At 45.7% G+C, this 24,473-nt stretch overlaps 5 protein-coding genes across 5 annotated transcripts; 3 read left to right on the forward strand and 2 right to left on the reverse strand.

Moving 5' to 3' along the window:
* Positions 1 to 1,284: 1,284 nt before the first annotated feature.
* Positions 1,285 to 2,493, forward strand: H6S33_010785 (uncharacterized protein; the record flags this gene model as incomplete). The annotated part of the gene is made up of 2 exons (XM_044842142.1): positions 1,285 to 1,882; positions 1,958 to 2,493. 2 exons carry the CDS (start codon positions 1,285 to 1,287, stop codon positions 2,491 to 2,493), a joined length of 1,134 nt encoding a protein of 377 aa, XP_044696715.1.
* A 1,222-nt stretch (positions 2,494 to 3,715) lies between these two features.
* On the forward strand, positions 3,716 to 4,047 carry H6S33_010786 (uncharacterized protein; the record flags this gene model as incomplete). Its single annotated transcript, XM_044842143.1, has 2 exons — positions 3,716 to 3,786; positions 3,867 to 4,047. 2 exons carry the CDS (start codon positions 3,716 to 3,718, stop codon positions 4,045 to 4,047), a joined length of 252 nt encoding a protein of 83 aa, XP_044696716.1.
* A 4,727-nt stretch (positions 4,048 to 8,774) lies between these two features.
* Positions 8,775 to 9,743, forward strand: H6S33_010787 (uncharacterized protein; the record flags this gene model as incomplete). Its single annotated transcript, XM_044842144.1, has 3 exons — positions 8,775 to 8,930; positions 8,999 to 9,668; positions 9,730 to 9,743. 3 exons carry the CDS (start codon positions 8,775 to 8,777, stop codon positions 9,741 to 9,743), a joined length of 840 nt encoding a protein of 279 aa, XP_044696717.1.
* Positions 9,744 to 14,018: 4,275 nt separating this feature from the next.
* H6S33_010788 (uncharacterized protein) lies at positions 14,019 to 18,433 on the reverse strand (the record flags this gene model as incomplete). Its single annotated transcript, XM_044842146.1, has 8 exons — positions 14,019 to 14,084; positions 14,150 to 14,175; positions 14,234 to 14,924; positions 15,002 to 15,189; positions 15,250 to 16,823; positions 16,886 to 16,954; positions 17,020 to 18,313; positions 18,370 to 18,433. The coding sequence occupies 8 exons, from the start codon at positions 18,431 to 18,433 to the stop codon at positions 14,019 to 14,021; spliced, it is 3,972 nt and encodes a 1,323-aa protein (XP_044696718.1).
* A 3,282-nt stretch (positions 18,434 to 21,715) lies between these two features.
* H6S33_010789 (uncharacterized protein) lies at positions 21,716 to 22,057 on the reverse strand (the record flags this gene model as incomplete). Its single annotated transcript, XM_044842147.1, has 1 exon — positions 21,716 to 22,057. The coding sequence occupies one exon, from the start codon at positions 22,055 to 22,057 to the stop codon at positions 21,716 to 21,718; it is 342 nt and encodes a 113-aa protein (XP_044696719.1).
* Between the last annotated feature and the right edge of the window lie 2,416 nt (positions 22,058 to 24,473).

The following is a 24,473-nucleotide window of genomic DNA, read 5'->3' on the forward strand; positions in this document are numbered from 1 at the left end:
TGCTGGGAATCTCACTTCTTACATGAGCTGCATACATCTAGATTTCGATAGGCAATAAGCAATATGTATATGTGCCCTGTCTTAATTCGAATGGCCACACAGGCCGAGTGATATCTGATGATGGAATAACTTGGTTGATTGATTGCATTGATAATTCATTAATTGTATGATGAAATATCTTAGTCTAGATGTGACGTAGTATCATAACGTCTCTACGAAGCAAAACGATCACAAGCGCTTTATACATACGTAACGGTTATTTGATACGTAAATATCAACCCCTACAGCACCATTTCGCACAAAACCACAGACCTCAACAAAGTGGATGAGTGCGAAATCGCTACACATAGGCCACCGCCAACGTCCGCCGCACTTGTAAGGCGCTTTCAATATCCAAGCATGCAAACAATTTAAGCACCTACATACAAGTGTTTATCTAGAATCAATGTTCGACACTAAGATATATCGAGTGATATATCATGACCCTAATTACTAAGTATACCTTAGTCTACATAATGAATAATAAGCACCATAAGTAATTATAAACTTGACATATAGATTCATCTATTGCGCTTACCCTATGTAGCCAGTAGGTTTAATGTACCCGCATTACACTGCGCTTTGTTGGCTTGCCTAATCTACATGTGCATCATGTATATAACACAAGATCACCTGAAGTATGTAGCAATCAGCCTTCTAGCTCAGACCTCTACAGCTACAAAGCAGATTTAGGCACTTTGAAACTTCTTTCCTATAGTTCGGGTACCAGTCTTTTGGCTTAGAACGTCATATCACTAAAAATCCAGATGAGTATATACTCATGTGCTAGATTCACAGTATAGTTCTCTTTTCGGATGCACGTTTATTGCAACACCATTTCTGCCAGTCGAGCAACCCACACCGGCGACAGTGTAGTGACTTTTTTCATGATATCTTGAGGTTTGTCACCTTTGTCACTCTTGTCACCCTTGTCACACCAATTCTGTAATGCTTAACTCAGGATTAGGGTTATTAGAGTCTTGGCAGCACCAAGCACCAGGATAGGTATCGTTGCGATTTCCCCTCCCTCAAGCGCTTGCAGGCCACCAACCTAGCTCACAGCTGGCAGCTACAAACCTCGTACCATATCAACCTCAAGTCAAGTTTAGCAAACCTAAAAAGGTGCCAGGAATCCTATCGAGACCTGCGTGATTTTATACAAGCTACATACAGTATGTTCAAAGCTAGAATGAACAAGCTAATTAGTACGTATCCAGCTAACCGCCCGTGCGGTACTTCTAAGCAATGTCGGACGAGAAAAAGACAGGCCGTCGACAGAGCGCCATGATAGAAATAGCGCCCGACGGAGATGTAATTCTCGAAGTCGCGTCTCTTACAGGCACGGCAAGATTCCGAGTACTATCCTCAGTACTCTGTCTAGCCTCGCCCGTATTTCGTGTGATGCTAGGTCGAAACTCGAACTTCAAAGAAGCCTGCGAGTTGCGGAACTCAGACAGCGAGCCTTACGTCGTACCTCTTGACGAGTCGGATCCGGGAGCTCTAGCTGTTATTTTAAACGTATTTCATCTTCGGAACGACCATGTGCCAAAGACGGTTTCGTTCGCGAACTTGTACAAGCTTGCTGTCATCTGCGATAAGTACGATTGCGCAACTGCCGTGGCGTTGTGGGTACCGATATGGACAGGCGGATCGATATCTAGTGTTCTGCAGCCCGGAAATGGGAAATGGTTGTTTATTGCATGGGCGTTGAAGATTGAACATATCTTTGCGGAGGTTTCAAAGAAAATAGTCTTGGAGGGCTTTTATGCTGACCCTAATAGCGGTCTTTTGACTACCGGAGGGTTCCCAGCTGTAGATACTGATACTCCCGAGATTGTAGTTGGTATGTTCTTTTCTTTTCATTTTCTTAACGTGTCTTGGAGCTTCCTTAGCTGATATTACCCTTTTCCGTCACAAGAGGAGATAATTCAGAGGAGGAGACAAACCATCAGGTCGATGCTAAACGTGGCAACATCTTTCTTACAACGATATTATCATAATCCTGGTGACAAGCCTCGATGTCGACACCTGGTCCGCTCGGAGCAATGTGATATGATGATCCTCGGGTCCCTCATCAAGGTCTTTCAGTCCATGAAGATTATCCCCCCAGTTTTTGGGACTCCCTATAAGCAAGAAGACATGTGGTTGGAGAGTGTCACGTCGCTAGGCGCTGCCCTACGGGGCTTCCAGCTCAATTTTCTCCAGGTTGCTCGAGATAAGCCGTGCAAGCCAAATCACTACGACAACACCAAGTGTTATATCCACGGAGCCGCGGTGAAGTGTGGCGATCACACCAAGTGTAGCTTTTTGCCCGAGTTCTATATGGGATTGGATAGCATAAAGTCGGGAGTACAGGGGCTGAGCTTGTACGACTTCAAGTCACGTCAGATGCCGCCCAAGAGGGAGCAAGCGGGGGGGGCATTGTGGGAAACTTTTCAGTTTATGGGAATCTGAAGTGTTTCTTTGATAAGCCGGGATTAATTGGGTATATGTTATTTTATTCCATTCGTTTAATTTCCTATGTTTGTTTGAGTATGTAGCAACATGTAAGCAGACCTACTGAACACAGGGGGTCGTAGGCTACGAGTTAATGCATGATTCTCCTCCTATCTCTCTTTTCAACTCAAAATCCTGTTTCGGCACGATTCGAGATGCTTCGGATGCATTGCATATGAGCAATAGCCATTCCTGTGCAAGTTATGATTTGGCCTTGAATACCAGCTAGTTGAAATCACCAGCTGCAGCATATACAACTCTTATTCCCATCGGCTCCAAACGATCTTGTGGGGTCGTGATTACATCAAGGATTAATAAGAGTAGTTTCTTCCAATGCCAACCAATTCTCGCATGTGTTTCTATGTTGTCACTTTTCTATCAGAAATTCCAAGGTTTATTGGGTACACTACATGTAGTACACCGATTATGATGGAGGAAAACTCCGCCTAGAGATCTCCAGGAAAGAAGGGAACTTCCGAAAAGGATGGGGGAGCGGGTTATGCCCTCTACATGTTCAGTAGACAAGCGTACAATATATCATGTCTTTCTTAATGACACCCGTCCTTTGCTCCTCATGTCATCCATCTCTACCATAGACATACATATCAACCCAGGCGTTGAACTCAAACTCGGCGACAGCAACCAGGGATATATTTGTCCCTTGAAGACGAACTTTGGACTGCTGTTGATGTCCAAGGTGTGGTTTTAGTACGCGCTCTTTAGCGAATTCTTGGGGCTTAGCACTAGAGACCACACCTACTCTCGATCTTTGGTGTAGGATTGAGGTTTTGGGCGTGGACTTATTGCCCGTAGGGATGGGCATGAAACTGGTCTTTCCATGCTGTGCACCAAGAGCATGACATGTAAAGATCTACTCCAAACTAATAGCAAGCCGATCAATGAAATGTAAATTTTCAACACCAGAAACAGAATAAATATCTGAGCTGACTAGATAAATATCTAATAGAGCCCGGTGCAAGGCAAGTGCTCACAAAAGCACCCTATCTACCGGTAGCAACCGAGATACATAACATATAACTATTACCATCATGGCTAGGATCTTCATCGTGGCTGTAGAACTTAAGACTTTTCAACCTGGATCATGGCAGCAGTGAAGAGTAAAAAAAAAAAAAAAAGATCTTTACCTTCCCTGAAGAATATCCAGGTCTATCTGCCCCGCATGTCGAGCAATGATGACAAGAAGGGCTACTATATGTTTTGTTGTGATCGGCTTACGGTAGAATTTGACATGTAAGTTCCACTGTACCGCCTCGTTTTATTTCCTCATCATACAACTACTAAAAACTTATTAAACCTACATTTTCACACAGAAGTGTGTGGATCGAGTATGGTATACTTAGGACTACATGTACTGACCGGCCCGCCGCTGGTGTTACGTGCCGCACCCCGCCCCCGACCCCCGCCCCCACAGCCACCTCACCGGAATGGCTGTGGAATGCGGGGAAGTCAACCCGGAATACGGTCAAAATGATATTTCTTATATTATTTTGACACCAAATCGTCTACTATTATATACATAGGTCCAATCTATTTATTACACTTTAATTTTGGCTCCTGGTTCTCATAGACAAATGGCTAGTAGAGGTGAAAAAATCCGCAAGGGTGTATACTTTCATATCACATGCATGCTTAAGAACTTCAACAAATACATGGACCGTGTGTAGGGGAGGTCATAATAAAAAAAAGAAGAAAACGAGAGTTGAATTCTTCATGAAATATCACTCGATTCAACTAGCTCTAGAGAAAAAAGATGTGAGTTTGTGTGCACACATTCCGACACTGTATAGCGGGGCTATATACGTAACCTTAAGTTATTTGGCACACTCGTCATTTATCAAAACCAATTTAAGTAATTATGTTAACTTTAGGTAAGAGTTGTACCTTTGTTTATCATACTTCGATCCCCCCATCCACCTTCACATAATCCTTACGCTATCGAAGGTGCCTTTTCAAGGCAAATAGAATTCTAGGGCCTCTTTTTGTCCACAAACTTGTGGAGATTATTGTGTGCGGATACTAGCTACGCTTATCTTTGTTGAGTCTGTTATTTAGTGTTAATTTGCCTGTGTGAAGGTTGCTAACCCAAATCATCACAGGTACGTACTCGAGTCATTCCGCATCGTCGGCTGTTATTGTCTCTCATCTTCCAATTACGGCAAAAGATTACATGGGAAATAGAGGTTAGAGAAAATCCAGGCCGGAAGGAAAGGCATTAGTGGGAACGTGAGCTAAATTATAACAGGAAGCATTCCAGAAGCGTTGACCGTGTAAAAATGCCCACACTCAACCATTGAATCGGCTTTCAGTCTCTTATTCTCACTCGGTTTCGAGGACGCGTAATATTCGTGCGAGTCTGTTCGCCATCATACTCGATTAGTAATCGCGCTTTCCTTCTCGGCATTAGACCCTTGAAGCATCTATCGAGTTTTTTAGATTTCCATATCTTCCTGACAGTATTCGTCGTGTCCCTAGGAAATGTAAGGTTTCACCCAAGCCCATAGTAGAAGGAGCCTCATCAGAGGAGCCCAGAAAGCTTCAATTGCACAAGCACTTTTCAATGAGCGCCTCATTAATACACGTACCCCCAGTGCACATCCAATCTCAACCTTTCGTGCAGACATGGCACGATAATTGTGTCGAACCCACCGCAGCCACAAGGTACAACCCTTCTGAAACTACGACAATACATACCTTCCGCAGTACTACAGCTCATCTCATGCTCCCTCGTGCGTCACTTGCCACAGATCTCCAACCTAGCCCGAAAAGGAGAGCTCGAGCCAAGAAAATCGTGCTCTACCGCATCGCTTAAAAGAACGTAGTCAGAGCGGTAAAGGTCCAAAACAAGACATTGTTTCTCGGAATTTATCTTTTCCTCAACGTCACCTAACACAGTCGATGTACAAGACGAACCAACCAACCAACAACAAAAAACAAACATAGCCAGCAAACCTAAATAAAATGTCTTGCCTGGCGGAGCGAAATAGGTAGGGCGGGTGCATTGCAACTACATGCACTCTACCTGTCATGATGCTCTCCGTCAACCAGTGCAGAAGCTGTACCAGAGCTCCGAAAGGCTGGAATCGGGTACCAAATGCCCTCCAGTAACAACACCGGCAATCAGCCCGTGTGCCCAGCCCAGCAGGTACGCGTCAAAGAGAAAGAAAGACATCGTTAAGCTGCTCACCAGTCTAAACCTTACCCTACTCCTATATACGCGCTGATAAAGTGGTACTCATACGTTGAGATGAAAAGGACCCGCGCAATCTCGGCCCGTATTCTAGCCGGTATTGGTAGTTGGTACCTGCGCTAGCCGTTGATCATCACTAAACAAAGAAAACCTCCCGGCCCGAGTTTACATATCGCTGAAGTTTCTGTCTGCGTTTCTATGCAGTCGCTACATGCATAAGATATCAACTGAGTCATAACTACTTAACACACTTGTCCCCTTTGTTGCACAAAAGGAGTCGGTCATACCGAAAGCCTCTAGAGGTGGATATGTGGCGGGGAGAAAGAAGTGGGGATGGGTTTTAATTCATCCCTCTTTCGACGCAGGGCAATATTGCAGGGGTGCGGTGGTTAGCGAGGGTGTTTTACCGTCATCCTGCAGCGATACCACTCGAAGCAGGGTGCTGGTTGACTGTGGGCTCTTGAGGCTAGGAGTGGGAGGTCCAATACCTACCCTTGAGCACCCTCGCTCACACCCTTGCGTGCATCTGATCAATCTTAAAAGATTTATGTACGCACAGACAAGATCTTGATAATCAGCCTGAGCTGTGTGATGGTGTCGTGATCTAGTGACTACTTTTTTGCACGTTGTTTGCTGGCACGTTTAAAGTGTGCATAGGGAACAATTAGGATACAATATGACATCAAATTTGGTCCGATAGGGCGTAGATTCTGAGTGTGCAAAAAAATGTAGTGCAGGATGGAAATAGATCACCAGTCAGATCGCCGGTGGGACACTTGAGCGTGCAATTGCTTCAGCCTCATTCCTTGCGGTCATTCGTCGCACTCATTTTTACATCTTCATCATTATTGTTCTAAATGGTATTCTCCGTTCGATCTTTAGAATGAGGTGAAGAAATCCTCGAAATAGAAAAGAACACTTTCACCTTTCACAATAGTTCACGTGGTGATTCAGAGGTCTACATGTAGTTATATCGATCGCCCAGAAATATATGGGAACCCGGTATTCGGCAGGCAGTAGAGGCTACCACGGCTTCGGTACCTTTAAAGTTCCAATTCTCAGGAATGTAGAGTAAAAGAAAGTGCTCTATATCTCCATATATGAGATTTGCGAGATATTGCACTACGATGGTGGAGATCGGGGGTGAATGTGGGCCCCTCTTGACCAGTGGGTGGGTCTAGTTAGCTTCTTAGCCGACCTTTCGCTTCTTTGGCGAATCGAATTGATGCAAAGCGACGAAGACACAGTAACATCACAACACCTAAGCTACAGAAAGAAAGCCTCTAGTTTTTTCCCGAATCTCAGCCGTGGCAGCTCAAGAGAGACATGATGAAATTTTTTTAAGGTTTTACTTTTTGTTTCTGGCTTTGGAAGCGAGAGTGGCTTATGAGCTGTGGTTGTGTCATCTTCAAACCTGTCCAATCAGCACCGGAAACCTCATATGTATGGCGCTTATGCACACCCAAAGATTGGACGAAGGAGAAGGAGGAACAAAATAAGAAAGTGGCTATCGACCCATGGGCTAGAAGTAGCCTACTAACTAAACTACTGCAAGGTACCAACCAACCAGACCAATCAGCCAACGACTAGCGGGGGTGGGGGGGCACTGCATAGGACAGGATAGGTTAGATCCCTAACCACCAACGCAACGGCTAGTAGCAGTACAGTACGATATTTTACCCCTCTGGTACCCCTTTTCGCTGCACTCGTACACTGCATCGCCTGATCTGACACAGAAATTAAGTTATCTCTTTCTCAGGGAGATGTCGGGGAGTTTCTTTTTTCGCGTTGACTGGTTTGTAGTGTACCTAGAGGTACAGTAGGGAGAAGTTGCAGCAGCGCGACGGAAAGAAAGTTCCTTCAAACTTGATTCTAGAGTAGAGCATGCAGTACTTTACGCATAGTATTTCTCTATATGCATACTGCAGGGGAAGGGAGGGGGAACGGATGAATAATCTTTCGGGTTTATAATTTACTGAGGACGAGTCTTTCGTCGATTTTGCGCCGCATTTCATTTCATTAAACCACAAGCGGGCAGTTAGAAAAACCATCGCGAAGTTGTTCTTTTATCGAGGCAGGTGGTGAACGAGGAAGTAAGACACCACCGCCTCGGTTCGGTCGCTTGTGCCTGCAGTAGCGCGTACATGGTTCATCATTGAGGCGGATTTCCTTTTCTTTCAACCGGAAAAGCCCACTTCCTGGTTCAGCACCTCTCTGGAAATATATATCCACAAAGTATTAATACAACTCAGTGTGGGGGGCTATACAAACGTCGAATGAAAGTGTAGTTTTCGTACGCAATTATCTGAACATCGAATAGGAACAAAACAGTAAATCGTTGATCTAATCCACCCGGTAATGACTTCATGTAGAGTGATGAACCAACCAAGTAGACGGTTCCATTAATTGGCACTGGGGTAAGTAGTCGATAGTGGAGGATAGATGTCCCCTACTGAAGTTGCGGGTGAATAATCCATGGATACTTCAATTTCACCCCAGAAGATGAGGCCAATCCCGTCTCACAATAAGCACAATTCTCACCGAGTGACTTTCCCATTTCAGTGAGCGGGATACAGTTTTAGCACGATTACAGGGACTGCATATTCTCTCCACAGGGACCGAATATGGCACACACAGGGACAGCCCCTGCCCTGTCAACGGTCTTCGCCCCCCCGGCAGGCAGGAAGCAGGCACACGATGAGCTTGCACTCATTCTACCCATCGCTCCACTAGTAATGCGTCCTTACTCCATGCTGTGTTTGTGTGCAGCAACAGAGTAGCGGCACACCCCCCCTCCCCTTCCACCCATCCCACGCTTCTCCACTCACTACATATACGGGCCAACCTCCTCTCTCTCTCTTTCTTCTCATCACACACCAGTCAATCTCATTTCACTTCCGCCTTCCGGTTCAACAATTCGTTTTGATTTTCAGTTTCATACAAACTACACACACTCTTTTCAAAATCATCAACGACCATCTAAAAACTTAGTTTTTATCGCTCTTTTAAACAAACCAACAACCTAATCACAATGCAGTTCTCAATCATCGCTACTTTCTCAGGTTTGATCGCCCTTGCTGCGGCCTACACCACTCCTGTGGGCACCGAACCTCAGGGAAACCCCATCTCTGCTCCTGGCTTGAACCAGCAGGTTCCTATTGGATCTCCCTTCACCATCACCTGGACTGTGAGTAGAATCAACAAATGCATTGAAAGTTGATTTTGGTGATGATTTTTCTAATTCTTATTTTCTAGCCTACCTCCGCTCCCAACACCGTGACTTTGGTCCTCTTGCGCGGTCCTTCAACCAATGTGGTCCCTCTCTCCGTTATCGTTGAGAAGGTCCCCAACACCGGAACCTACACCTGGACTCCCGCTAGCGGCCTTGACGTCGATACCACTGGGTACGGAATCCAGTTGATTGACGATGTCACCGGTTTCTACCAATACACCACCCAGTTTGGTATTGCTGCCAACCCCAACGCTGTTACTTCCAGCTCCGTAGCCGCCACCAGCACCACTGCTGCTTCATCCTCGGTCGCCCCCACCACTTCATCCACCACCACCGCCGTCGTTTCAAGCAGCTCTACCGTCTCTTCCTCATCTCTTACCGTTAAGCCCATGGACACCGTTGTCTACAGCACTGTCATTGCGACTGTCACTTCATGCCCTGCTTCGGTCTCAAACTGCCCTGGAAAGACCTCTGCCACTGTTGCACCTGTCTCTAGCGTCCCTACCGCTTCCGTCATTGCTACTTCGTGGGCCAACAGCACCATGGCTACCGCTACCAGCACCAAGAACGCTACTGGTGTTGCCTCAACTGGATTCGCTGTTTCCACCACTGCCTCACCTTCTCAGTTCACCGGTGCTGGTGACAAGATCAGGGTTGGATGTGCTATGGGTGCCGTCTTGGTTGCCGCTCTTGGTATGTTATAGCTGTTAATATTTTGATATATGATGACTAAAAAGCTAATAATTTTGTGTAGCGCTTGCCATGTAAAACACTTAATCAGTAATGAGCAAAACTTCTTGCAATCTCGGCAGATCTTCCGGATCTTAGTTTTTTACTTTTTTTTCGGGGTAGATGTCGAGTGCGTAGGTAGATTAGGAAAAATAGTGACGGAAAAAAAACTAATGAATGAAACAATATTATACCAACCAACCAACCACAACCTATCTTGTTTTGTTCTATTCTTACATTGCTATCTTTGTGAGATCGGTGTTTTGGGTGTGAAAACTGACCAGCAAACTCTTCTACCAAATTTTCTTTTGTCATTCTACTTTTTTTTCATAGGGGGAAACATTTTTAACGGTAGCCAGAAACTAACTAATGAATCGGTGTTTTTGTTTTTAACTTTCTGTGCTGGTCAGCTTGAATTTTTTGCTTTCGTTTGTAAATTTGATTTTTTATTTCTTTTGTACCTAGCTAGCAAGCTTTCGTTTTTGCTTCTTTTCGTCTTTCTTCTGTTGTGCAGAGAATATTTATTTTATTTACGCCCTCTTGGAGAGGCTTGCGAATTAACTTCTATTGTTTATTATTGCATTCGGTCGAAATAAACCAAACCATCCGCAAAATCCAATCTCCACACCGTAACTATAAAGCCTTGTGCTCAAAATGATGACCTCCAAGCCTACCTTCTAGTTATGGCCTGCGTTGGCCTACGATAGAACCCTGGAGTAAGGAAATTTAAGGCAGTCACCCGGCGGGTAGAGTGGGGTTCGCTCCGGTGTTTCGTACATGCTGGGATCATTGAATCGGCAAAAACTGCACGAAACGAGTAACATTCGGCCTTAGTTATCGCTTTGTCACACCTGGATTGGGACATAATGCGATACTCGGATGGATGCGTTAGAAGGAAAAAAAAACTTCTTTCGAAATCTGGCACGGGTGTAGTTAATAGAATTTTTGTTGTGTGTGTGTATATAATATATATGTGCTTTACCGGAATCTATTGTGATGACTTATTTTGTTGGTTTACCTGCTTGGTTTACCTGCTTGGTTAAATTTGCATAGCCCTCTAAGCAATTTATTCCATGCCTCCGAGCAGCATGCCCACGATACTTTCTCCATCACCCCTATTCCACCGTAATACCAAGAATAAATTGTGGAGCCGTCGTACCGCGACCGGGAGTATGGGCCCTACTCGCCGAAAACCCCCTTCCTAATTCTACGCGCATGTAGACTAGAGTCGCAGTCGCAGCAACGTGCGATTTTCTCGCTTATGTGACTCACTGACTAACGGATTGATTGCTGGTCGAGTGCGGGTCTGTGACTATGATGCCATTGTGTGTGACGTCCCGCAATCTTGGTACATATTTGTGGGACGGCTTCGGTGCCGACTTGGCAAAAACAATACGAGACAAGGGTGGTATTTTGGGCGTGATAGATACCCTAACGTCGATTAGTTTCATTTGACATTTCTTGACATTTAAGGGGACGTGAAATAGTAGAGGATCCGCTTTGAGTGTTAAGCTTCTTTTTAATTGTTCGGGGATCCGTACAAGGAAGGTGTGTAGTTGTTCGTTCCTGACTACTGGATGGGGAAGGGATCGAACAAGTTCTGCGAGTAATGGTGTTGGCATCGATCGCCGAGTCTCCCCGGCATATAGATACCGTACAATATTTCCCTTTTGATGGACGTACAGTAATGATTATCAGGTACCATATGATTATTATGTCCGGATTACTATGCTACTCTTATATTTAGCCACCCAAGAACGGAAAGGATGTACGATGGAAACAAGATGAGGAAGAAAACCTTTCCATTGTACGCCGTGAATTGATTGAAAAAATCGAAAGGTTGTTCCTCGTGCCATAGGCCCATAGTAGGTACATACATGTACTAGGTATGTAGTACCCATATTTGTGCCTCATACTTGCCTTGGGGTCTCCACAAACAGCTCCCCACAAGGCTTTTTAGAACCCTGTGGTTCTGCGCTATCCCCGGTCTGCCGCGCCTAATCTGACTCACTCCCCAAAATCAAGCCTGTCCGGAACCCTCGCCTACCGATTTGAGTTCTTTTCTTTTGGGCAAAATGGCTGGTGCAATTTAAGCTTCTTAGTCGGATTCGTTAGCGAGGTGGGGTCCATCGGCTGTACTGCCGTTTGGCTTTATAAAGAAGGCGGTGAGATGAATAATGGATGCAAGGCAATGCAGGTGAGTGATAGTTTGTGATGGCGAGGGAGTGCATCTGTCGCGGGGTCTTGAGAAGGTTGAGTGTGGGAGCAGTCTATCAGCAGAAGTGCACGTTAGTTATTCGCAGACTGCAAGCTTGGGGAGAAAGGGATAATTTTTGGGAGAAAACCTACCATCAGTGCCTAGTGACGTTCAATTCTCGCCCCAAGTAAGCAACACACCCTCTCCACCCAAAGTCATCACATTGGACCTCTAGCTCTACTAACAGCATAAACCGTTTTATCCGGGTATCCTTGGGCCAATGTTGAGCTGGAATGAAAGACACAACTAGCCCAATGAAGACTGAGCATCAGCTGTAATAATATCTCCACACAACCAGCCATCACATGTTGGAATCAGGAGTAGTCGAGAGTGTGATGTTAAAGAGGTGGGGGCCAGATGTCGATGATGGTGCCGGAAGCCCACGGAATATCAGTGCTTTCGGTTGGAACCACGAGGGGGCTGGTTTACCGCGGCCAGCAGCATCAGTAACGTGTACATCTAACGTCGGGAAGGATTTCCTGACATTATTGCCAGATCTCAACCGTGAAGAAAAAAATGTCTTTCTTCCCCGTAACCATACCTATGTCTCTCCCGACGATCTTCCCTAGACCTCCAGATTCGATGATAAACTTCGATGCCGGAGCAGACTTGCTTACTCTTGAATTGTCTTCTTAGTCTTCTAACTACCAGTTTGAGATAAGCCGGAGGTTTTCTCTTTCTTTCTTTCTTTCTTTGCTTTCTTTCTTTCTTTTTCATCAACCACCATTCCCGCGCCAGTCTACGTGTAGACAGCTTACGAATGCCTGGCTTGATTGATGTCTGGTTGAAAGGTAAGGAAGAGGATAGTTCCTATATAATGGGATTGATTGAAAGATCAATCTCCTTAGATCTACGGGATCTCGATAGGGGTGCGTAGACAGGCACAAGGTTCAGAGCTTACATACAGGCTTACCACAGCTGATGGATGCTTCATACGGAAAGTGGGAGGGCGACTGCCTCCCCTCGATTTCAGATCTAGGAAACCATAACCCAATGCTCAAAGATGTCTTTAAAGACATAGGTTACAAGAATCTGGCGAAAAGTCCGATTCTCTCTACACCTCGCCCTCGCTCTCTCGCGTCCCTCAAGAGCCGTACATACAACTATGGGATTGGTGATTACTATCGATATCTACCATGTGCGTGAATTTCATATCGTCTCAAATTTGTGAATTGGAGAAAGGTTACGTTCCAATGAGATTGAGGATAAGAGTAATTTCTGGCTCAAGTTGAAGTTTCTCCCACGCGACACTTATATATGTATTTACCCCGCGCTCAGGTACCTACTCCCGAATCCCCATAGCTAATAGACTCCCCGGCGTGGAATGCCGTCAAATCTCCATTTATGAAACATAGATAGGTACATTCTGTCTAAGGCTGGTCCGGGCGGAAGTGATTAGGATGTTTATTCGTTACATGTATGTTACTATGACTATGGACGGTTCTTTGGGAGAACTATTGGACCTAGGATATAAGCGTGACTTATTCATGGCTTGATCATAGAGTCTGACTCGGATATTTTTTCTGAGTATAACCACAGGCATCTCTACTGTAGGATAAAGAGCAATAATCTAGTTCCTGGCCGGGGATTATTGTACAAATTAGGCTCACAACGGTTTCAGCGGGTTATTTTGGTAGCATGGGCATTGATTTTCCAGCTAAGGCCGTGCTATGCGATAAACACCAACCCAATAAATTGATACTATTAGAAAAAAAACCGAGTAACTATGAAATTTATACTAAATGACAATTAGTGGAATCACTGGCGAAGAAGAAAATGCTTAATCCCTGTGATTGATTCAACATTGATGTTATTTTGCGGAAACTTCAGTACGCATGCTGATACCGAATGTCTATGGCATTCGGATAAAGAAGCAAAGAAGACATCACCATCGCTCGAGTTTGATAGTTGAGCAGAATGAGCACCTCTTGTTTTCTAATACAAGAAATCAAGGCTGATACGTAGAGCACTGTGATTGAAGTTTTCTTGGAAGTCATAACCGCAAGTAGGCTATTGTCAACAAACAAGTTCGGTCACTTTACGTGACTGAGCAAACATTAAATAAGTGTCTTGAACTTCCCTAGAAGTTCGGGGATCCGAAACGGCTTTGGAATTGCATCATCCTATTGCATTTGTCAGATATTGTTCAGAAATGTATTAACCTGCCTGACGAGAACTCTTTGCTTACCATCCCGGCCGCAGTCATTATAGTCACTGTGGGGATTATTATTAGTACAACTAGACATTTATATAATCATAGAGATATTCTCACATTGTTCAGACCTGGCATTTGCACTTATGCCAATAATTGGAATATGTCCAGTTCTCCGCTGTGCCTCCAACTGTCTAATTCTTTTAGTGGCCTCAACACCCCCCATCACCGGCATCTCCATATCCATCAATACCACATCCAGCGGCTTTCCGTCTTTCTTAGCAAATTTCGATTGCATGATCTTTTCCAGAGCCTCTTTCCCATTATTTGCTGTATCAACTACACATCCCTCCATGACTAACTGCTGTCGAAGGACCTTTTGATTGATCAAATTGTCCTCAACGACAAGAACATGGTAGAGTGGGTCTTGGCTGACCTTACGTATACTGCTCTCCTCTGAGGGGTACTGGGGTAGATCTGGATAGACGCGAATGTTTCCGGAACTGGAGTGGTGACTATTTGGGCGCTTTGATTGTTGACTTCCATGTGTGCTTGAGGGTGAATCAATCGATGCTGACGCAAGCGGTGTTATTGGTTTGGCGGCTCGACAGGCTTTGATATAGAACCGGAAAATACTTCCCTCACCCTCAACAGATGATACACCAATATTTCCCTGTTGCAGTTGACATAAACGTCTGGAAATATAAAGACCAAGACCACTTCCACCGTAAGTGATGTGCGTCTTGGGAACCTGATTAAACCGCTGAAATAAGTTTCGTTTATTCTTCTTACTGATCCCTATCCCAGTGTCCTACTCAAACGTTAATGACAAGTGTTGACCAACAGATCGGAAGGTGCTTAAAGAGCAAGATAATCAATCGATAATACCTTGACAGTGATTGTCAGAAAAAGGCTCTGCCCTGTCCCCCAGTCTGGGGCATCTGCCTTGTCTTGCTCCGGAATCTTTTCAGTAGGCAGATAATCAAAGTTCGACCAGTTTGTTGGGCTTTCCAATGAAGCATCAAGTAGAACACAAATCTTTTTCTCGCCTTGTTTAAGAGCGGTAAATTTAATAGCTATAGAAGAGTGAGCTCGATGGAAATTCAGATGGGGTATAATGGGGAATAAGAGCTAACCATTAGCAACTAGATTTACCAAAATTTGTGTTGTACGGCTTGGGTCTATGTTAACCCATGAGACATCCAGCAAATCATAACCCTCAAGCACACGAAATTCCCAGTAAATCCCTTTCCCAGCAAATTCGGCTTCAAACATTTTTAGCCCGTTCCACACCAAATCTCTAGGATCTGTAGGAACAGGAGCTACTGTCATCAAGTTTGAATCCAATTTGCTCACCGCCAGAATATCTTCAATAATTATTCTTTGATGATTGACACAAAGAAGGATTGTCTGAGCCGAGTCAGTTATCTGCTCAACGTCTAGTATTTGGCTTCTACCGAGTTTATGCCTATTTAGCAAACCAAGAATTCCCTCTGCTGACTGTAGGACAGCAGAGAGAGGATTGCGAAGTTCATGTGATGAAATATCAATAAAGTTCTCTTGTTGTCGTTTTCTCTCGAGTGCCTGTGATGCCAACTGTTTTTGATGACGTGCCTCTTGCACAGCTCTTCTCAAATCTTCCGTCAATAGCCTCACTCTTCCGAGAGACGTTGCAAGTTGTTCCATTAGCATAGTAAGCCATGTGAAATATTCATGGTCATATGGTCTCCTTGGATTAAGTCCCAATATAAGATACCCAAACGTCCTTGAAGGGCTAGGTTGGATTGGTATGATAGCCACATGCGTGCATGGATCTCCAAACCCTCTAAACTCAATTTCGGAAAGTTCTTGTTTGTAATTACATGTATATGGTACCGTTGCCAGGTCTTTGACGATAACAGAGTTTGATTCCCGTGCCAGTATCATCTCGTGATAGAATAGAAATTGCTCGTCAGGCTCGGCAAACCCACTCGACGACGATGTTGTGCCAGTATTTTCTTCATCTGCCGGAATCATAATTTCACTATGCTCTTCAGCATGTCCATATATTACTCTGGGACACGACGGCGAAGACATATCGCACAGACTTGAAGCCCCCGTAAATGTATTTCTGGAACTACATGTGGTTTTCCCGCCAACCCGAACCTCCTCTGGAACCAACCCGCCCTTTACTTGGAGATGTTCTGGAATTCCTAAAGCTCCGGCTAGGATACAGCTTTTCTCAGAAACAACTCTATAGAGAATTGCAAATGGACTGTCAACCTCGTTAGAACCCAGCCCTTCAAGGACTAAGCTCCAGAAGTTGTCGCGGTCCAGATCTCGGATAAGTTCTACATTCGTCCGAATCTTGTGCAATGTTTCCATCCGGCGGGCCTGGATTACTTGAGAAGTTCTTGAATGAGCTTGTTTTAGCACACCTTCAGCGGTTCCTGATGCTCCAATTATTGGCGAGATTATAAAATTGTAGTAGCGTTCCTCCATCGGAATATCTCCGTGAAGAAATATCTGCTCGTTGGTTCGTAAGGTTGTTTTTCCATCAAGCGCGGCTTGTAACATAGGAATCATATATTCCTTGAATTTAGGAAACCCAATTTCAAACGGCTGGCCGAGGGCTTCCGGGTGTTTATCACCAGCCAATATCCTTGCTTGTGGATTGTATATAGCAATAAGCTCCTTACCCCAGTATACCATAGCAGGGTGAGGAAATGACCTTTACTTAGCGGGATGGGATATCAGCTTTCTGCACACTGAATGACGTAGGGAATGACGTACATGACAACATTGGCGATACAGCGGAGAGATACGGGCCAAGTATGTGGAAGACCGATAGGTGATTGATTCCTAAAAGATCGAATGCATCAGATATAAGAATGTGACTTATAACCATGAGACCGTGAGGTTCTCACCATGGGGCTTTCATCAGGAAGTTTAGGTGGTCGTCCATTCCTTCCAGATTCTGTGTGTTTTTCTGGAGAATAGCACCCCTTGTCCAGTCCATATTAGGTTTATCCCCGGGCCGTCTGTCATAGCCTTCCAATTTCATCAAGGGCAATTCAGTTATGCCAAGCGGAGCAGAGCCTCTTCTACTGCTACTGCTAGGGAGGGACCTCGATGACCGTCTTGAAGTGGAACTTGATGAGGCTAGTGATCCTCGAGCTGTTGGAGCTCTACTATAACTGGGAGTGATCGTTTTAATTAAGCTGGAAGCTCCATCTGCAGTCACAAGTCGAAGTGTGATATCCGATCCAGAACTACCTTGAGGGGACTCTTCGGTAATTGACATTCGGCGGACGTCTCCAATTCCCCCGCCACCATAGTTCTCTAGATGATAGTCCAAAGGAACTGTTCTCCGTAGGAAGTCCGAGCCTCCGCGAGAACCAGCGTATTTGCTCTCTTCGTGGCCCCTGCAGATACCGGCATCTTCCCCTTCTATGTCTCCATGTATCGATTCCAGAACAGGACCGACGGTCAGAGCTTTCGCCCAACTGTCACCCGTGCCTTTACCGATACCGACACATCGTAACTGCCAATCATCATTCCCCAAGGTCCACTCGGTAGGACTTGGACTTCGTTTTAGCATTTCACCCATCTCTTCGGGGGATTTGAGGTCAAGCTTGAGCTGAGGCTTGAGGTGCTCGAACGCAGGATTTGTGAATAAGATATCGACAATCACATCTTCACTTTTACTGGTCTCTAGTTTTGGTTTTACCTCCATGATCACTGTTGGCCTGTCGTCCACTTGAAGGAACTCAAAACACAGATCATTTAACTCCGTCGCCGCGTTAATCGGCCTCCAGCCAGTGACCAGCTCTCTATCCCCAGTGAGAGTGACAGGATCTAAAGGAGAGGCCTGAGAGGAAGAAGAAACGGGCGGCGGAGGAGTAGGGAGATGATGCTCAATAAGAGGAGATAGTTTAGAACTCGGATATTCCGGATTAGGAAGAGGTAAAAATGCTACCGGAGAGGTAACTCGTGGGAACGGAAACAAGCTGCGTCTTGGAGGAAAGACTGGCTCTATTGTATCATCGGTTATAGAGCTACGCTGCGTTGTTATAGTAGATTTGCTATCCGGTTTTCTCTTGATAACCTGACGGGCACGTCTCTGGAACTTGGATATCCAGGAATAGGTTTTCTTTTTTTCTTGAAGTTCCTTACTCGATGCCTTACTCACTTCGTGTCGTGGCTTCTCTTGCTTGGTACCTACAAAAGTTATTCTAGCTCGGAAGCTTCGATGTTATTCGACGGGAAGGAATTACCATAACTTGTCCACTGAGACACGTAGGATTTGATTCCGGGCGAGGCTCGATTCGGGTCTGACATTTTGAAGGAGCGGATTGGAACAAGTTTGATGGGTTGAAAAAGGCGGCTAGGGTGAAATATTGGCGGAGAAGACAGTGAATCTAACAAACAATAAAAATAGTCGAGGTTATGTGATTGTTTATGGAGTTTTCTCGATTCAAATATCGATGAAGGCTTCGTTGTCTTTAGACCAAGTCGAAGGTTCCTCTCATCGACAACGGAAAGATCAGGAGCCCACCAACTGAGCCAGAAGATTTTGTTGAATACGTGGCTATAACTTCTTAGATTATAAAATTGTTCATAAAGTGTTTAAAGACTGCACAATCTTGTGTTCTCTCTCAAAATTGATAAGAATGTCATAATCACAAACGATCACTCGGGTGCCAATGATTCTCGTTTCGAGCCCATTCGTCGGAATATACCGTCGATTCTGAACTCGGCTAAGCCCAGACCGCTATTTTTTTACCCATCAACATTACGAAATTTCCTAACTATCTTATTTAAGACTGTCAAGTGATAGTAAACCGTAAGAGGCCATACTCTCCCCTCGTTTTCCAATTGGTTCTCTAATATCATAAGGGGCTTTCTGCAATCTTACACCGCCTCGCTATCTAGAAAACTAGAAATTATCAGTCCCGAAGAGACCAGACGCAGCTTTCCTTTCCGGCCTTCCGAGTCTAGCTAGATCAAGTGTATGCCAGGGTGGCTCATGCTTCAAGGGTTCATTTTACGCCTTAAGCACCAGTCATTTGATTTCCACTCAACCCCACCCACCTGCCCGTTTTTCTCTTTAGATATTTGGCTTAATATTGAGCTTCTATAGGTGAGCTGTTTGGACCTGCTATGTCGACATGCCGTGTCGACACCTGTCACTGCCATATTGACGCCTGTTACTGCTATGTCGATACTTGTCCGATTTTTGACTATATGGCCAGTTAGACTCTTTGTCGATAAAGAGTTAAGTCACTTAACTACCTCGTCCTACCCGCCTCCCCCCATCATTAAGACATCCCTGAGTTAACAAAAATGTTTTTAATACAAGCAAGGTTCTGATTCGAGTGATAGTCTATGACACAACTCATTTTGTTTTTGAGCGTCACCCTAAGTTTTCTTTCCAACCCAAGGCCAGCACCGCATAAAACAACGCAAATCAGTAATGGCTACCTAACTCCTCAGCTCCTCCATGCCTATCTACTCTCCCAATCGATAGTGGCTGATCTCCAGAACGACGGCCCGTCCGCAGGCATTCGCAGCCAACTGTGTTTCTAGTCTCTTCTGCCCCTACCCTCCTCGCTTTACACAAGCACTGCCGGAGGAGGCGGTTCCTACCGAGAAGCCCCTCATCAGGGCTATCGATAAACTGCAAAGTACCACGAAAGTCACCACCGAAGACCTCATTTCCTAGTTATGGACAACTGTGACCTCAAGTCGGTCCGCCTTACTCTGCCGCCTTCTCACTCGAACCGTTCGCCCAGTGAAAATGTCCCAGCTATGAAGAGCCCTCGTCATTGCACGGAAGCACTGGACCTATAGCAGATCTCGTCACATGTAAAGTGTTGGGACGATGGGTGCCTAAAAGTACTCCCCTCCCGGGTATGAGCCGACCCCCTCTCCACCCTCAAAGCGATGTGGTAGGATAGGATTGGATCTCGGGATCATACAAGATGCAAGCCGCACGAGCTCGGGGCGGAATTTCGAGAAGTACTACTCTTAAAGGTTGTCACGGGGGTCTAAACTCGATAAAAGGCTGTAGTCTCAAGATCATGAATAGGTCTTGGGCTAAAAAGAAAATCTACCACGAATAACCCTCGCCGATTGGAGGAATTTGGCATTACAAACCACCACCAGCAGGTCACCATGACGGATGCGTTTCTTTCCCGACTCGGGGGTCTGTTTTTGCCGATCCTGATTTTTTTCTTTCTTTTTTCCGCTCTTTTTTTATCACTCTTTTTTTTTTATCTCTTTCTCACTTCGCACACGTACCGATATGGTGGCTGCACATCTACGTAGTAGGTATTCTTTTACCTACGTGTAGCTATTTGACGAAGAGAATACCTGAAATAGTAAAAAAAGCATCTCTCCACCGACATCATAAACGATCTACACTGCAGGGATGTCCCCAAACCTCTTCACCAGGTATGCCCCGGGCCCTCCCTTCCCGAAAACAAACCGAAACGAAACGAAAAACATCCGATCTAAATCAAGATCACCTGATGAAGTTCTGCACCAACCAGCCAGCGAACAACGCACCGCAGCAGACATACAGACGTGCTCTACAGGCAAAGACCTGCGCGCACACACAAAACACCCCGTTGTGTAACATCTGTAGTTTGCCCGGGCCAGACAGCCTGCACACGGCAGGCAGCAAAGCCAAACAAGCTTGCACGGCGGCGGATCATGTGTGCTCAGCCCTATCTACCTAGCGTACTGACATCTGCATTTGCATTTGCAGGCAGATCTCTCTCGGCTATTGAAACGATTATGCAGGCGCTTTTTTTTATTTATTTTACTTTCTGGTCCGTGCGGTGCGAGCGGGGGTGGGTGTGTAGATCGCTTTAGTTTGGTTGGTGTTCGCAGTGCGCAGGACGACCTCAACCTCATACCTCATATTGAGAACTTGATCGACACGGTCATGGGCATGGGTGTGTTATTTATGTACATGTATTTATGGGCAGATGGATCATGGATGGATGGAGCGGGATGGCCGGAGTTCCGGGGTCTGTCTGAGACTTTGAAGGTTTTTCGTTGTGGATGCTCTTTTAGCTGCCTAGACCACTGCTACTCTGCTCTAACTAACGCCGTTTTCGCGGGAACGGGAGTGGAGTGGAGGATGGCTTTGAAAACCCGGTGAAAGAGTGGAGCGGGTAGATAGCCATCCATTGCCGCCTGGCTAGTCGTGGATTGGATGAGTGGATGAGCGAGTGCTTGACTTTGTGGCGGTGGTGCTTTGTGTGACTCATCAGACGAGTAGAGTACTGCGGTACGTAGATCAGTAGTGGTAGCAGGATGTCGTGCATGTATGTGGCTAGCACAGCCAAATCAGTTGCAATCTGATATGACTACAGCCACACTAGCATCGTCTCGGTAATCGTAGTTACCAGATGCACAATCAATTGCTACCACAACAGGCTCCCGCCTATCACGGACTGCCCAGCCATCTCTAGTCTGGCTAGCTAGCTGCACATCTTCTACTAACTACCACGTCCATCCATAGCCTATCACTCGAACTCACACCTCATCTCGAAACCATTATTCCTCACAGCCACCACCACCTACACACAAAACAGAGTAGAACCCGCTACTCTACCTCACCAACACCTCCTTTAGCCCCATCATCGGCGCACTAATCACTGCAATCCCATTCACCCCCGCCTTCTCCACCAGCTCCTCATCCACCTCATCCTTTTCCACAAAAGCCCACGTACACCACCCACACCCCGCAATCACAACACACAGCACCGGCACGGCCAGCAGCGACTTGTGCACCACAACCAGCACGAGCGCATACACGCAGCACGCGACCACCGCCAGCAGCAGTACCAGTGGCAGCACTTGGTAGTGCCGCGTGCGGATTGTGTAAGTGTGATTGAAGGGGCGGATGATGAGGGTTTGGAGTAATTTTTTGAAAGTGCTTGGTGTAGACATTATTTTTTAATTTTGCTTTTTATGGCAGCGGGAGCGGGGGTGGGGTATGGCCGGTTTTTATGGATATGGTTTCAAGTTCTACGTGTGCTTCTCACCTCGGCAATTTGTATGATTTATGAGGTGGCCAGGTTTCAAGATGGAGTTTGGAGATGTGGTTTGTTTGAAATTTGGATTTGAAAAAGTGACTAGCCTAATCCTTGTAGATGAAACAAGCGAGTGAATTGATAACTAAGAAGTAACAGATAACGACTCTTTCAAGAAAGGAAAGACAAAATCGTAAAGAGAAAAAAAGACAAAAATAAAGAAAATTGACATGTAGCCATACATGCAATCCCTACAGCGCAAGGCAAAGGCAAAAAGCGCACACTAAAGAAAAGAAGAAGAAGAAGAAAATAACTAAAGCTGCTAGTGAAACTGCGCCAAACAAAATAGAAAAGACAAAAACGGAAAGACGACATAAAGTACTCCCCCAAAATAACTTTTAATACATCAAGAATAGAAACTGAGATCCCCTCGCTCCCTCATCCTCCGCTTTCATTTCCCGCTTAATAAGGTCCTCCGTTTGTTTCCCTCTTCTGAGTCATAGACTCTCTCCGGCTCCACGTGACCGCCCATTGAGAATGACTGTTCCACATGTTTCATCCGATCCTAAAAATAGGAAAGGTTAAACAGAACAGTGCTGCTCTCCTCGAACCACGGTAATGCCAGAGAGAAAGACAATGAGTAGAAAAAATAGAAACCGCGCAAGTACTAGACAGGAAAGTAAAAAAAAGAGAGAAAAGAGATACAAAGATTGGAGAAAAATATGGCGGGTTGTGGAAAAAAATGAATCCGACCGGGGGAACCAAAAAAAAAAGGTTGATTCGCTGTATCCAACTGCGACTTTCCGGCTAGAAAGCGAAGCTGGCGATTGATCAAGAAAAGAAAAAAACTGAATTTCCCTTTAAGAAATCAACAAATAGGCCGAATTCCGATTCTTCTTGCGCGCGCGCCCTTCTTCTCGCTCCGTCAAGAAGATAGAGAGATAGTGGAGATATATGCGTTGCATCCGGGACCGGGCCAGCCAATTCAATCATAATGATTTACAATGACTCTGAGCAAGCAAAATTGTAGCCAGCATTGTTGCCGGCCGTATTCACCCGCCCGTCCGTCGTCCGTGAGACCCAAAAGATCCAAACCGGCCGATGGGTCGTTCCCGCAAGCCAGGTAAAAAAACATGCTAGCATCGGGGGGTAGTGTTTTTTTGGGGGGGTGTCCGATTAGAGGTTTCGTTTATAGAGGTATGCCCGAGTATGGTAATGGGGTTGAGTTGAGTTGTTCTTTTTTTTCATTTTGGTGTGTTTCCACACTTGGCACACTTCATCGTTTCTGTAATGACAGGTGTATTAGTACATTGGAGTGGATAGCAAGTGGAAAGCTAAAAACTTACGCCGAACATGCCCCGCGGTGCTGGTGGCAAGTCTGGGGTAGGAAGGCGGGGTGGTTGGGGTTTTGGTGGAGGTGGGGGGTTGCTTGAAGGCATCGTGACGGGAGTAGTAGTAGTTTGTGGTAGCGGAGGTGGCAAGTTGCTTGCTAGCTTTGGGTGTGTGGTATGAAGTGGAGGGGTGGACTGGCTTGAAACGGGAGCTCTAGATAGTGGCAAAGATAAAGGGTGTTCGTCCGAGTTTTATGAGTGTCAAGCAGGCAAGGATGTGGTAGTGAATATAATGTTCTTCCTAGTTCTGACCAAGCTAGATATAGATAAGCTTAAGAAGGATGCTGATGCTGAGGAGTCTTTATGAGTGATGTTTCTGTTTTGTTCGCAATGGATACTTGGATGAGGGTCAAAATGAAAGAAGCTCGAACACTGGTTTCCGAATGACTCTTATATTATATTTTTCTGTCTATGGTCCCCGGGACACGAAGGGAATAGCGCAGCAGGCAGCGCAGCAAGCTTCCTGCCAGCTTTCTCTCCGAGACGGCGGCCGCCTAGCTAGCTGCGAACTAACTGGCTGGGTTGGCTGGCTGGGCACACAAGAAGAAACTGAGACGCAGCCAGGCCCATCATCGATGGGGCTTCTTTTTTCACTCTTCCCCCGGATTATTTCTTTTGGGCTTTGCGTCACACTTCCTTGTCACTGTCCTGCTCTAGTCCAAGTCGGTGGTGGTTCATATTCTGACCGGGGGGGGGGGGGGGGGGGGGGGTAGATTTGCTGCGGCAGGCATGCTATGACCCGTCATTAGGTTTCCCATGGGGCAGGGGGAGGGAGAGCTTGCTCTGCTAAGCGGGCCAATCATTTTCGTAACCGTTGCCTGGCGTTGATGTGTTTCGTTTGGGGAGTGTGTTCAAGTCATAGCAGAAGGAAGGGAAATGGGAGGGGGATGGTGGGGGAAGGGGGGGTGGGAGAAGGAGAAGGGGGGGGTGTAGATGTTAGTC

The sequence above is a fragment of the Morchella sextelata genome (assembly GCF_020137385.1).
Source record: "Morchella sextelata strain SCLS chromosome Unknown scls_5, whole genome shotgun sequence".
Classification (NCBI taxonomy): domain Eukaryota; kingdom Fungi; phylum Ascomycota; class Pezizomycetes; order Pezizales; family Morchellaceae; genus Morchella; species Morchella sextelata.